The sequence below is a fragment of the Thamnophis sirtalis genome, unplaced genomic scaffold, assembly GCF_051295495.1.
Source record: "Thamnophis sirtalis isolate CommonGarterSnake01/CBP01778 unplaced genomic scaffold, rThaSir2_p1.2 scaffold_11, whole genome shotgun sequence".
Taxonomy (NCBI): domain Eukaryota; kingdom Metazoa; phylum Chordata; class Lepidosauria; order Squamata; family Natricidae; genus Thamnophis; species Thamnophis sirtalis.
In genome coordinates, this window is record NW_028261391.1 from 8,968,592 (window position 1) to 8,983,544 (window position 14,953).

The following is a 14,953-nucleotide window of genomic DNA, read 5'->3' on the forward strand; positions in this document are numbered from 1 at the left end:
AAACTCTCTTAAGTGTTTCAAATGGCATACCTGATAAATCATTTTCCAGACTTCCCCTGTCTGACGCTCTCAGGCCCTTAGAGGTTATGACTCCCAGAATCATCAGCCAAGAAGGCCCAGTGTTATGTTGAAAAACAGGGGAAGACTGTTGTAGATAGTCTTCAGGCAACAGCAGATCACACCAGCCATTTAATGGGCTCCATCTCGCTCTGGGTTCCCCAGGCCCGCTGGCAGAACCAGGTCTTCAGTGCCTTCCGGAAGAGAATTAGAGTGAGGGCCATTCTAATCTCTGGGGGAATGATGTTCCAGAGAAGGGGAGCCACCACGGAGAAGGCCCTTCTTCTGGGTCCCACCAGGTGTATCTCCCTCGGGGATGGGGCCAGTGGGGGGTTGCAGGTGGTATGCTCCAGTGCGGGCGTACGGGTGCCTGCCGAGAGCACCGGGTACCATTCCAGTACGGTGCTCCAGAGGGCCCGCCTGCTCTCCTTACCTATATCTGAGCTCTTCGGCGCTTCTGTACACTCGCATACGGCGCCTGCGCAACGTTCCACCGAGCAGCTGGAGTGTCGCAGAGGCGTTGCAGGAGGTAAGGATGTATGTGCACGCTGCGTGCGTGTGCCTGTGTGCTGAGTGCGTTCATGTGGTGGACGCCGGGCCCGTTGCACCATACCGGTTGCAATGGGATCCGAAACCCACCACTGGTTGGGACCCACAACATTCCCTGCCTCCCCACTCTGATGGGTTGGGTAGATGTGACCGGCAAGAGACAGTCCCTCAGATAACGTGGTCCCAAGCCATGAAGGGCTTTAAAGGTGACAACCAGCACCTAAAATTGCACCCGGAAGCAAATCGGCAGCCAATGCAGCTCCCGCAGGAGAGGTCATACATGTGCACACCGGGGTCTGCATAAAACCATGCAAGCCGCTGCATTTTGCACCAACTGGAGCTCCCGGAGGCTCTTCAAGTGCAGCCCCATGTAGAGCGCGTTGCAATAGTCAAGAAGTGACTAGGGCACGTGTGACTGTGAGTAGGCCATGAGGCTTTGCCAATATAGCGGCATGCAAGTTGAATGGATGAATTTATCTTTTGGTCTTGCATAAATTGCTGCAGATCTATTGATTTGTTAGTAGGACCAAAAAGCACCCGTTGTTGATAGGCCTTTTTCTGGTGCATGTCTTCCTCCCTTGACAGATCGTCGGACTGAGCACCAATGTGGATTTCTTACTGAATCTCTCAGCCCATCCAGAGTTTGAGGCTGGGAACGTTCACACTAATTTTATCCCTCAACACCACAGTGAGCTCTTTCCACCCAAGCGGTCAATTTCGAAAGTGACTTTGTGCCAGGCAGCGCTTGGCCTCATTCTGAAAGAGAAACTGGTGACTGATACCTTTAGACTCCAGACAGAAGGTAAGAAAGCTGCAGCTTTTTCCTGTTTTATTAGTGAAAAAGGTGCTTTTACATATTACTTACCATATCAATGTCTCTCAATCGTGGCAACTTTAAGATGTGTGGACTTCAACTCCTGCTGGCTGGGGAATTCTGGGAGTTGAAGTCCACGTACCTTAAAGCATCCACGGTTGAAAAACACTCATGTACTTTAAAAACTGTGGGCGTTTTTGTGCACCCTGTTTAACTACTTTTCATTTGATTATCTTGGCGTGGCAGCAACATGTAATCGAACACACATAACCTTATAAGCATACCATCAAGCTGCATGATTTGATTGTACGCTGTGGGATTCAGAGTCTGTTTTGCAAGCATTTGAGACTGAGTCATTAACAGGTGTTCTGATCCAGTGTGGATTCTCATAGATGGAGACTTTGAGCAATTTGCATAAAAGATCGTTCCCAGTTTCGTTGCATGGAAAATTCCAGTTTGAACAGTTGCCCAGAAATATAAATTTGTACTGAGAAGTTCAAATGTGTATATAGTGCTTATGTGTGCACAGTGATGGGATTCAAATAATTTAACAACCGGTTCTCTGCCCTAATGACCAGCTGGGTAGGTGTGGCTTAGTAGTCACGTGACTGGGTGGGCATGGCCAACTCAACGTCACTCAGGTCGATGGGCGCTTCGTCTTAGCTGTTACAACGTAATAAGCATTAACTGGAGAGGCAGTTTCTGTAAGCAGGGCAATAAAGATGAGGCTAGAAACAACACCAGAATGCTTCCTTCCTTACAGGATAAGCCCTGTAAAGTGGAAAAAAACAAAATGAGATTTCTTCCAACAACCGGTTCTCCGAAGTGCTTAGAAAGTTAACAACTGGTTCTCTCCAGTAGGTGTGAAGTGGCTGAATCCCACCACTGTTCGTGCAGCATTATGCAAAGTAATGTATCCAACTGCAAGCAGGTTTCAATATTGCTAGCATTGTCCAATTCAGCGGAAATGTGTATTAAGTATGTCTATTTTTCTGTACATATTTAATATTCCAGATAAGTTCTCTCCATTTGCATCCAGCAGCGGCAGGAGAATAAATATCCCCTATGTTAGAAACATGATTCTCCTGGATAATGAAAAAAGTAAGTGAATGAACAATAAATAAATAACTGAAAATGACTTATGAAATGATAATGAACGTATCTGAACTCCATTACTGTGCAGCTGAAAAAGGCAAAAAGGGACAGGGCAATTGGGCTGAATATTTTGTGAACTGGCTGGGAAATTCTGGGAATTGACGTTCGCCCATCTGAAACTTCCTGGGTTTGATTATGGTTATTGCGCCTTTGTATTTAGAGTTTTATTAGTGTACTATGAGTTATAGCAATAGCAATAGCAGTTAGACTTATATACCGCTTCATAGGGCTTTCAGCCCTCTCTAAGCGGTTTACAGAGTCAGCGTATCGCCCCCACAATCTGGGTCCTCATTTTACCCACCTCGGAAGGATGGAAGGCTGAGTCAACCCTGAGCTGGTGAGATTTGAACTGCTGAACTAGCAGTCAGCTGAAGTGGCCTGCAGTACTGCACTCTACCCACTGCGCCACCTCAGCTTGGGTGGCCATATAGGTTTTATGGATGAGTGAGTGAGTGAGTGAGTGAGTGAGTGAGTGAGTGAGTGAGTGAATGAATGAATGAATGAATGAATGAATGAATGAATGAATGAATGAATGAATGAATGAATACCAAAACCAGCAAACAAAACAGAGACAATGGGTAGTAGGAGAGATTAATGAGATTTAGTTTTACTGTTTACCTGGTTAACTATACATTTAGTGTTGGATTTCCAATCTTCCCTAATCCTTGAATTAATTTAAACCTTTATTTTTACAACAGATGTGAATATTACTGTACAGTACAATCACGATGGGTCTTATGACATGCAGGTAAACCTCTTCATAATAATGTATTCAACAACTTCAGCCCTGTGCTGTTCAGGACATTCATTCTAGTGTGAAAAAAAATGTAAAGGCAAAAATTTATTGGGCACAGTCTCATTTCTGGACAGAATTAAGAGGGAAAAACAGTTGAGTGACTGTGAAATAACATTGCTATTTTGTGCTATTTTATTGAGTGTCATTATTGATTAATGTTATGTCAGTTACCCAACTTGTTTGCAGAGAAAAACGGGAACGCAGGGAAACAAAAGGTTCGGTTTTTTTTTTGTGTTTTCTGGTTTTTTTCCTTCTTTCCCACATGACATATCCAGAATTTATTTTACTTTTTTATTCTGTCCTGCCCTTTTTTGAAACCTTTCTAAGCTTTCCACCTGCACGTTCTTTTGAGCGAGAAAGCTTATGTTAAATCCAAATAGGCAGGGGTGGGATTGAAAAATGTTAGCAACGGGTTCTCTGCCCGATTGCTAGGTGGGCGTGGCCATGGTGGGCGTGGCCTAAGCTTCCTGCACTGCAGCGGGAGGGGGTACATTTTCACACTCCCCAAGCTCCAGAGGCTTTCCTTGAGCCTCAGGGAGGTCGAAAACAGTCTCCCCCATGCTCTAGAAGCCCTCTGGAGTCCGGAAACAGGCCCGTATTTGGACTTCCGGTACTTCCGGTAAGCCTGTTTTTTGCCCTCACCAGGCTCCGGACACTTTCCTTGGGCCTCCAGTAGGGTGAAAAAAGCCTCTCCCAGGCTCCAGAGACCCTCCAGAGGCTGGAAACATCGACCCACAGCCTCCGCGCAGGCCCTGCACTACCTGGCGTGATGAACAGACCGCGTGGAGAATCCTGAGAGGGGAGGGGAGGGGCCAGCCAGTCCTTGGAACTACCACTTCGGCGAACCAGATTCGTCTGAACTGGTGCAAACCAGCTGAATCCCACCCCTGCAAATATGCTAGCTTCCAATGATAATTGTATGAAGAGAGAAACATTTCTTCCATGTTGGTTTATAAAGCTTCGCTTCTTTTTTTTTTAATAGATCACTGTTTGTTTCTCAAGGGTAATTTTGTACAGATTTGTGGAAAGGCTAAGCTTCCGAAGTGTATTAGAAAATGTATGACATAGTTCGAACAGATGGATATGTTTTTAACATAGAATATTGATTGACTAGATTGGAGCTGCCAAGACACATTAAAAATAAATTGAGTGGGATTCTCCTACAATATAAGCTATTTTTGATATTCCCTTGAGTTTTTTGGGGGGGAAAGGGGAAGAGAAATCAAGACTTGAGAAGTTTCTGATTTCTAAGAAACACAGTTTTTTGTTCTTTTTAGTTTTTTCCCCTCAGAAAGATTCCTTAGAAAGCAGTATGATTTTTCCTCTCAGGCTGATTTTCCTCAGGCATAAACCTTTGTAAATTTATTTCAGATAGAAGATCAGTTTTTCCATGTTTCTGGTTGCCTCTCAAAGAATGACGACGTAGAGTATATAAGATGTTCAGTGAATGGAGTTGTATACCAGTCCAAATTAGTACTTCTGGACACTGCCATATACCTCTTCTCGTCGGTAATATGTTCTGTTTTATTTGTGTGGGGATTAAAATTCACAGACAACTAACTTTAAAAAAAGCAGTATTGACTTCTAATCTATTAGTCCTGTAAATATCAGGGATAGAGAATTTCTGGCTCTGGCTAGTTTGCAGAAAAGATCAGGACCAAATGTTAACTTGCAATTCACATTTATTGCTCATGCTTATTACTCAAGAATTTACTCAACTAATGGTCAGCACTAATTGCACTTAGTGCAACTGAATTTAAGGGAAGCTTGTTCTGACCTAGGTTTCCCCAAAAAGCACGAAGCAGATTCCTGGTCCCGACAAAATCCCTTTTATTAAACGAATGTGAATTCCTCTCCTTCACATTCAGCAAAGGGTTGTAAACAGACTTTCAAACTTATGAACTTATGACCACAGACCTTATCTAGCTTGGAAAGCTGCCATGTAAATATTTTCCAAACACAGTGCTGTGCAAGGAAAGACTTGGCACAGAGTCTCTGAGATTCACGGACAGATCTTTACACTCCTGAAATGAACTAATTAATAACGAATGAATTGTTTCCTACAAAATCCTACTCCCCCTTCACTCCTCTTCTATATAGCAATAGCAATAGCAGTGGACTTATATACCGCTTCATAGGCCTTTCAGGCCTCTCTAAGCGGTTTACAGAGAGTCAGCATATTGCCCCCAACAATCTGGGTCCTCATTTTACCCACCTCGGAAGGATGGAAGGCTGAGTCAACCCTGAGCCGGTGAGATTTGAACCGCTGACCTGCTGATCTAGCAGTAGCCTGCAGTGCTGCATTTAACCACTGCGCCACCTTGGCTCATATCCTATATCCTATGGGAGGGGCCATTCACTGTACACCTGTGGCTTTACTCCCAAGTCGGCCCTGATTTTTTAGCTGTTTTCTTCTGGCAGTTCTGCGCTTGCGCACACTGGGAACAAGCTCCAGCTGTTTCTCTGTGTCACTGCTGTCTAGCTCCGAAGGCAGCTGAGAACTGCCAGACGGCCTTGGCCCCATCTCTGCCTCCGACACAGAGCCCTCATCCGAGCCTTCCCCAGCCTCTAGGACTGGCCCATGTTCCTCCCCAACCTCTTCCCTGTCTGACTCTGCTGCCAGCTCTGGTGGTGGGTCACAACAGAGCTGGACTTGGATGGCCTGTGACAACGTAATGACTCTAAGACAGGGGCGTCAAACTCGTGTTGTCATGTCATCACATGACGTTTTGTGACTTTTCCCCCTTTCCTAAAAGGGGGGTAGGCGTGGCCAGCGCATGATGCAACTGGCTCACGGGTCACGAGTTTCACGCTCCTGCTCTGAGCCGATGGCACCCTTAACTTTGCCCACCAGTTTTGTTTGCTCTTCTTCTACACACCTTTGTATAGTTCCCAAAGCCACCTAAAATCATAATTCCAAATTTTAATGGCAAATATTTTTAATATTAATTTTTCTACATTGTTTTACTTATCAGTTGCAAATAAATGGATAAAAGGAATGGGACAATGGTCCTAGAATGCAATTGGATGGCAATGCCTACCATTTTTATCCTAAGAAGTGACCAATTAAAATATAGTGAGATTTTTTAAAAATAGTTTGTGGAGTTAAGTTAGTCTTTAAATACCGAGTTTCCCTGAAAATAAGACCCTGTCTTATATATTTTTGTCACCAAAAAAGTCTTATTTTGGGGGGTGGGGAGGTATGACGTCAACTGACTCACCTCGCTTGCAAACATCGCTCCTGGCCTCCTTTTCATCGTCAGAGGCCTTCAGGAACTTCTTCTGCAGTTGGCAAGGAGCTCAGAGGCCTTCAGGAACTTTTGCAGTTGGCAAGGAGCTCAGAGGCCTTCAGGAAAGCCTTGCTGGCTGCAGAAGAAGTGGGATGACAAGGCAGGTATCGGGATGTGCGAGCCCGTCAGCAACTATCCAAACTAGTAGGGTGGCTCCACCCCATCATCCCCACCCTAGGTTAATTTCTACTCATGCACCCTGGAGTGGGGTGTGTGTGTGTCTTAATTAGGGCTTATTTTGGGAGGGGGGCTTATATTGGGCGCATGTGCAAAATCAAGCTAGGCCTTATTTTTGGGGTAGGTCATATTTTAGGGGAAACACGGTGTCAGCGTTCCAAGTATCATGTAGAATTAAATCAGAGTCCAAGACAAATTGATCCTTAAAGTTCCAATTTAATAAATCAGAAATCTTAGCACATCTGTGGAAAATCCCAATTCTGGATGTTACATCGGATTCCCACCCAGTTGAAAGTTCATGATCTTGTCCCCCACACCCACAAATCCATCACATGGTCCAATCTTCTGCTTCCACGCTGGCATCTCCACCCAGCTGGTTCCGGTCAGGTGCAGAGGTGCAGAGACAAAAGATGACCTTGGGCTTCTAGTAAAGAATGACAACAACACATTCCACAATTCTACTCCTTTCTATTCCCCCCTCCCAACTACTACACTAATGAAACAGCATAATGAAATAAGAGAGAGTGTGGCAGGCCAAAGATCCTAAAAGGGATGTAACGGCAGGCCTGACACACGATAGTGGTAAATGTAGAATTTGGTTGTAAATGGTTGGTTTTGTTTTCTCTAGGAAAGCCATGAGCAGATTGATCTTCCGGTGCCAAAATATTTAACTAGCACGAGTGCAGGAGGCGGTCACAGTGGGGCTGTAGCTCCCATGACAGGGACAGTGGACAAGGTAACTCTGAACGGTTACAAAACCTTTTTTTTAAAATTTAAAGTACATTAAAAAAAAAATTGGGTATGGAAGACATGAGAATGATTCAGAAAGGCTAGTATACTTATTTCAGGCTGCTTACCATTTCGCACTTCACTACCTGGGTCGTTTCCAGATGTGTGTGGAGTTTAACTCCCAGAATTCCCCAGGCCAACATGGCCACCACAGAGACTTCTGGGAGTTGAAGTCCATGCATCTGTAAATAACTCATATCGGGAAACACTGCATTGAGTTTGAGGTTTCTTTTGGCGCTTGATATATTCCAAAGATTCATTTAAACCTGTTTTTTGTCCTCTCAGTGGTTATTGTGGTTTTTAAATGGGCTTTTAATTTGATTTTAAAGGTGGTGGTGGTGTTTTTCTGAGTTTTGGATTTCTTTTTGTTGGTTATCATTATGTGAGCTCCCAAACATGACATGGGCAACTATACAAATTGAACAAAGGAATGTCTGTCTGTCTGTCTGTCTATCATCTATCTATCTATCTATCTATCTATCTATCTATCTATCTATCTATCTATCTATCTATCTATCTATCTAATCTATCTGAGCTGACAACTGAACAGGCATTATCTTTAAATTTTTGTAGTTGTTAGTTGCAGAGTCATGTCTGACCCATGGACAACATTCCTCCAGGCCTTCCTGTCCTCTACCATCCTCTGGAGTCCATTTAAGCTCACGCCGACTGCTTCCGTGACTCCCTCCAGCCACCTCCTCCTCTGTCGTCCCCTTCTTCTCTTGCCCTCAATCGTTCCCAGCATGAGGCTCTCCTCCAGGGAGTCCTTCCTTCTCAAAAGGTGGCCAAAGTATTTGAGTTTCCTCTTCAGGATCTGGCCTTCTAAAGAGCAGCCAAGGTTGATCTCCTCTAGGACTGGCCGGTTTGATCGCCTTGCAGTCCAAGGGACTCACAGGTGTCTTCTCCAGCACCATAATTTAAAGGCCTCAATTCTTTGGTGCTCGGCCTTTCTTATGCTCCAACTTTTCACAGCCCTACATTGCAAATGTATCTTTAAATATCCTGCTGGAAAAAATAGTTCCAAAAATAAAAGCAGCAGTTTTCCATTCTGCAGCTTTACCCAGAGAACCATTTTGTTTTCTTTTGCTATCTGCGAAATACAAACCTAATGATGTTCGTAGGAGAGGAATTGGACATGTTTACCCTATTCTGGTTTTTTAAATTATTTTTTAGGTCTTTGTGAAATCCGGAGACAAAGTCCAGGTTGGAGACTCCCTTGTGGTGATGACAGCTATGAAAATGGAGGTATCTTTAGAAAAACTGTTTTAGTACAGGTAGTCCTCGACTTACAACAGTTTGTTTAGTGGTCACTCAAAGTTACAACGGCACGGAAAAAAGTGACTTACGACCATTTTTTTACACTTGTGGCCATGGCAACATCCCTGTGGTCCTGTAATCAAAATTCAGGAGATTGTCAACTGACTCATATCTATGATGGTTGCAGTGTCCCGGGGTCCTGTGATCTCCTCTTGTGACCTTCTGACAGGCAAAGTCAATGCAGAAGTCAGATTCACTTAATAACCGTGTCACTAATTTAATAACTGCAGAGATTCACTTAATAACTGTGTCGAGAAAGGTCACAAGATGGGGCAGAGTTCACTTGAATGCCTCACTTAACAACAGAAATGTTGGGCTCAATTATGGTCATAAGTCGAGGACTTACCTGTCATGCCTTGATTGCAAGAATTTTCCAGATGTAATATTAAATGAAATGGAATAAATGGAATGGAATATTCCGTTACGATCCATAAAGTCAAAATATACTACTGTCTCCCTAGGGCAGGGGTCAGCAAACTGCAGCTCTGGAGCCGCATGTGGCTCTTTCCTCCCTCTGCTGTGGCTCCGACATCGGTCATCGCCACAATTTTAAGAGAAGCTTCCGGTAGGGGCGGGGGAGAGAGAGAGAGAAGCACAGTGCGCCAGGAGAAGACTCTATGGCAAGGGGAGGGTTTTCCAGTTGTTTCCACAATTGATAGGGCTTTCAGTTATGACAGGTAGAGGAAAAAGTATGCTACGCTAGGAGGAGAGACTATGGGGCAGGAACTGAACTTCCGGTCAGCTCCAGAATTGAACAGGGGGCTTCTGGTTAGGACCTTTGTGGCTCCTGGTGTTTTTGTGGGAAACGGGTGCAAATGGTTCTTTGAGTGTTTAAGTTTGCCCACCCCTGCCCTGGATTGGAGTAAAGTTCCACTCTACTGGTGTTCTATTATACCAGTGTTTCCAGAAGTGGGTTCCTACCGGTTCGAATCGGTTCGGCTGAGTAGGTAGTAACTTGGCCTGCCACGCGCCTGAACCGGTTCTCTCAGTGCCAAATACTGTGCATGCGCATGTAGAATACATCAAGCACACATGCGCACCGCGTCCCTGAGCAAAGCAGCAGTAGCAGCAGCCGGAACCCACCCCTGAGGGTTTCCAAACCTTAACACTTTTACCATGTGTGTGGCTGCTGGGAGTTGAAGTCCACGCATCGTAAAATAGCCAGTGTTATATCAAGCCAGGACAGTCAGTAAAAGGGCATGATGCCAGCTGTAATCCAACGCATGAGGAAATTGCATTGAAAAATCAAATCGTGTTGATTGAAAAACAGACAGGGCATGAATTTTGGGTGAGATTGGTTGTAAAACGGCAAATAATTGGCCCCTGCGTGATTTAGCACTCTGAACTGCTGCTGCTTCGATTTACAACATGAGAACTCACTGTGTGGCCGTCTGCGGCCTCAAAGGAAGATCTAAGCTGAATAGTGCTGTGTAGCTCGCCGCCGTCCTGTGCCTCCGCACTGAGGGAAAGACAAGGAGGGAATAGGAGAAACAATAAAAGGAAAAAAACCTAGGAATAGTGTTGTGGCCCAGCAGGTGCCATTGGAGTTGCCACCAGACTCCGACAACGAGGGGCCCTCTGAGTCGGCTCTGGAGGATGTGGAGGACCCTAGACAGGGTTCCAACTCCGAGCAGGGCGCAGAGAGGCTGGTTGGCCACCAGGAGGCACCTGAGCCTTGGACCAGTGGGGAGGAGACAAGTGAGTTGTTCCTGGATGCATGCCATCGAAGAGCTACTAGGCGTCAGGAACAATTACGCAATTACAGGAGGTAATTGCACTCAGCTGGTGGTCATTAGGCTCCTCTCCAGACTATAAAAAGCTACTTGTGCACACGGCCCTCTTTACAGAAGTCAACACAGGATTGAATGTCGGAGGATAGTACTGGGAGCTTGGCAGGCTGGATTGCTGCCAAGCCTTCTCTGTGTTTATTGCTGCCTGAGTTTGTCTGAGTTGCTGCCAAGGTCCTTATCTGTTTGTTTTGCTTGGCTTGCAGCCACCGAGGTTTTGGTGTTTTGCTATTAAAGGACATTCCAGTTAAGCTTGTCTCGGCATTCGTTACTGGACGGAGGAGGGGGTCAGAACAGAATAGTAGGTGAAAATGGCTAAGAATGGAAAAATTGCTTTGGGAGAGATTGTTATCACGTCCAGTCTCGAAGACAGACTGAGTCACAAAGCAACGTCTGGTTGCTATTTCCACCAACAATGGAGAAACTCTGCTATAGTTGATGTTCCAGGGTGCATGATGATGGCAGCCTCACAAAGCATGCTTTCATTTAACATTGAAACCTCTCTTGGAATCTTCACATTTTTATTACCGTAGAGCAGGCAGTCAACAGTTTAGGACACGGAAGTTCTTGGGCTGGATGTTCAACTCACTTCAAATTCAGAATTAAGGTGTCAGCCTAGTTTCCAAAGCACCAGAAGGCAAGACAAGAAACAATGGATGGAAACTAATCAAGGAGAGAAGCAACCAGGAATTGAGGAGAAACTTCCTAACAGTGAGAAAAATCAACCAGTGGTGCAGCTTGCCTTCAGAAGTCGTAGCTGCTTCTCGGGGCCGGATTTAGATGAAAAGAGGCCCTAGGCTATTCCACTTATGAGGCCCTTTCACCCATTTTTAAGTTTGTAAATTACAAGAGAGACAATAAAATACATCATCACTGTGATATATATCAATATATATAGCTGGCCTCCCGACGGAGGGCGGCTCTGCTCTGCGGCAAAGGCAGCGAGGCCAGCCGCCTCCCCTGCTGCGCTCAGCTGCCGGGCTCGGCCCCCTCACCCTCACCTGCCTGGCTGCTGGTGGGCTCCGCGTCGACGGGGTGGCTACTGGGAGCGGCCGCGCCTCTTGCCCGACCGCCAGTACCGGGAACGTGGGCGGGCTCCCCAACTGCTGTGGCGCTGGAACGATCTTAACCAATACATTTTTATGTTTGTTTATTAGTCATATGTGTAGTATTTCTCCTTATTTTCGGTTCACTGTTTTTAGAATAGTGTAATTTTAATTTTGCTAACAATTTGAATGTAGACCCCTCTTGATATTGAGGCCCCAGGCTGAAGCCTAGTTAGCCTATAGGAAAATCCGCCCCTGCTGCTTCTTCATCACTGGAGGATTTTAAGAAAGGACTGGACAGCCACTTTTATGAAATGGAATAGGGTCTCCTGCTTGAGCAGGGGGTTGGTCTAGAAGATCTCCAAGGTCCCTTCCAGCTCCATTCTGATTGACTTCCGACCTGTATATAATGTGTGCCTTTGAAATTGTGGAGTAAAGAATGCATCTAGTTTTGGATGACATTATTTTTGGTTGAACTCAGGACTGACGTAATATATCTTTTATCTGCAGCATACCATCCGGGCTCCCAAGGCAGGGATAATAAAGAAAGTCCTTTATCAGGAGGGCTCACAGGTCAACAGACATGCTCCTCTGGTTGAGTTAGCAGAGGAAGACTGATCCAGAAAAATCCCCAGCGATTGGAGGTAATTATTGGATTGCATTATAATGTATTTTGCATTTCTGTTGTTCTTTTCCGCCATTTCTCAAGAATCCATGTATATTTCTTATTTACTGAATAGATTATTAATGTGCCTTTTGTACAGGTAGTCCTCAACTTACAGCCACAATTGAGCCAAAAATGTCCATTGCTAAGCAGGACAGCTATTAAGAGAGTTTTGCCCCATTTTACGACCTTTCTTGCCACAGTGGTTAAGCGAATCAATGCCGTAGTTAAGTTAATAACTTAAAATGAATCTGGCATCCCCATTAACTTTGCTTGTCAGAAGGTGATCCTGGGACATTGCAACCATCATAAATATGAGCCAGTTGTCAAGCATCTGAATTTCTATCACATGACCATGGGGATGCTGCAACGGTCGTAAGTGTGAAAAATTGGTCATAAGTCACTTTTTCCCATGCCGTTGGAACATTGAAGGGTCATTAAATAAATTGTTATAAGTTGAGGATTATCTGTACTGTGAGGTTGTTGTTGTTTTTGTATTCTTCTGATGTTTTCCTATCACAATTTCAGGGAGAACTGCCTCCAAATTCTTTGCTCACGAGAATGAAAGAGAAGAGTCCAAGGTTCGGTTTACCTATACACAGCCATGTTTGATGATCCTCAGCGTTTAAAATGATCCTTTCTTATTGCTGGATTCCTTAGCAGTTGATTACTCTCCATGAAAGCAAAATATGGTCCTCAGTGAAAAACATTTTAAACCTCCACTTGAGAGGCTCTGTCAGGGTTCCCACAGATGCCCTAATTAAATCAAGAGCCTTGAGCCAAGGTTCAAAGGAAATCTAGTTATTTATTAGGAGCTCCGGGTCGGCACATTCCCAAATGAAGCCAACTCTAACTCCACGTAACTTACGCCCCAGTCATGACCCTGTTTCCTTCCTCCCCCCCAGGGTGTGTCATCAATCACTTTCACCAACGGAGTAGTTCCCCAGGTTGTAGAGATCACTCCCGTCTGCCCGCTATGGGTAACTCTGGAAGACAGTCTTGAGAGAGATAAGTCTAGAATGTACTTCTGTTTTTGGCTGCCATGCTGCTCCATTGGTTTCCCATCCCCCTTGCCTATGGCAACTGAAGATCACGCCAGGACTGCTTTGCAAATTGACAGGCTGTTTGTTACAATAGAAAATTGTGATGCCTGCATGGGGAGTCCAAAGATCTTTTTCCAATCTAACCAATATGCCTTTTTGCGAATTGGGACTTGAAAAGTTTGTGATTATATTTTCATTTAGCCAGCAATGTAATCTGATGGTCCTGGACGAGCTGCGTTCCCACATCTCCATTGGCATAATAATAGCTTGATCCTGGACAGTCAATGTGAATGAAGACATTTACAGAATCCAGTAAAAAACCAAAGATAATGAAATAATGTACCTTTCCAGAATCTGTACTCATTTGAGGGATCAATGATAGCCAGGAACTTAGTAGACAAAACACTGTACAAATACTTTTTCCTCCATCGTCTTCACCAGCATGTGTTGCCTCTTTGGAAAACAGCTGCAATGACCATTTACGGCTTCAAAGATCAGATTCAATTGCTGCATTGTTTTAAAACATTTTGAGAGCTGTGGTTGGGGGAATGACAAATTGGGATTTGTGATTTAAAACAGGGACAGTTTGTTCTGTTCTCTCTCTGCCCCGGGTTTGATTATCTGATTATGGGATTTCTAATACAAGATCTCGGTGGTTTATACAGTATATTTAAAGGCTAATTAACATGTGGATAATAATACAGCTCGGCAAGTATTTTTCCTATATTTTCATCTCTTAAATGGGTTTTGTAGAATTTTTGAGTGGAAATAAGAATTTGCACGAGTTCCTAAAACTTAAATTGGATGAAAACTTCAAGGTGGAAGCCATTTTTCCAATAATTTCAGCACTCTGAACAAACAGATGAAGTTAGGTTTGAGAGCAAATCTGTGGGAAAAGAGGACTGTTGAATTTAGAGGAAGATTTACCTGTGCTTGATCTATTTTCTTCTCCAAATCAGATCAGAGAAATTGTCTAAACAAACTATTTCTTCCTGACCTGCTTTTCATCCCAGCCACCCTAAAGCACTAACTGCAACTTAACAAGCTCAGTTCTATGACTTAAATTAATGGAACTTCCCAACCAGCTTGTGCTGCTATATGAAACCGAGCAGACCATAATTAGTTTTACACAAAAGGCTTGCTTTTGGTCTCCTAAGTGCCACCAATGTTTACCATTCCTTTTAAAGTATGTTCCCTGTTGTCTATTTACTCTCCTATAATCCCTTTCTCTCCAATGGGTGTAAATACAGATTTCAATTCTCTTCTTGTTAACGATCAGAGCTTTCATGATCACATAGTTGTGTGCATTCCAAAGGGCAGGAGAGTAGAGGAAGGGTATTGTAACATTTGCCCTTTGACCTAGCTATCTTGTGAGTTGAATTCCCGGAAACCTTCCCCACCATTTGGGTTCCCAGGTCTCTTCGGGGATGTATCCTTGTCATGCTCCAAAGCAAAGCAATGTTCTGACT

The 14,953-nt window shown here is 44.4% G+C and overlaps 1 protein-coding gene across 1 annotated transcript in view; it reads left to right on the plus strand.

The window, feature by feature from the left end:
• MCCC1 (methylcrotonyl-CoA carboxylase subunit 1) overlaps window positions 1-14,210 on the plus strand; it is a 34,882-nt gene extending 20,672 nt beyond the window's left edge. Inside the window, exons 13-20 of the mRNA XM_087725182.1 lie at window positions 1,192-1,408; window positions 2,435-2,521; window positions 3,274-3,323; window positions 4,743-4,880; window positions 7,467-7,574; window positions 8,801-8,872; window positions 12,288-12,421; window positions 12,970-14,210. Coding sequence (XP_087581308.1) covers window positions 1,192-1,408; window positions 2,435-2,521; window positions 3,274-3,323; window positions 4,743-4,880; window positions 7,467-7,574; window positions 8,801-8,872; window positions 12,288-12,395 — 780 coding nt within the window. The 3' untranslated portion in view covers window positions 12,396-12,421; window positions 12,970-14,210. The remainder of the gene's footprint in view (window positions 1-1,191; window positions 1,409-2,434; window positions 2,522-3,273; window positions 3,324-4,742; window positions 4,881-7,466; window positions 7,575-8,800; window positions 8,873-12,287; window positions 12,422-12,969) is intronic.
• The last annotated feature ends 743 nt before the right edge of the window (window positions 14,211-14,953 follow it).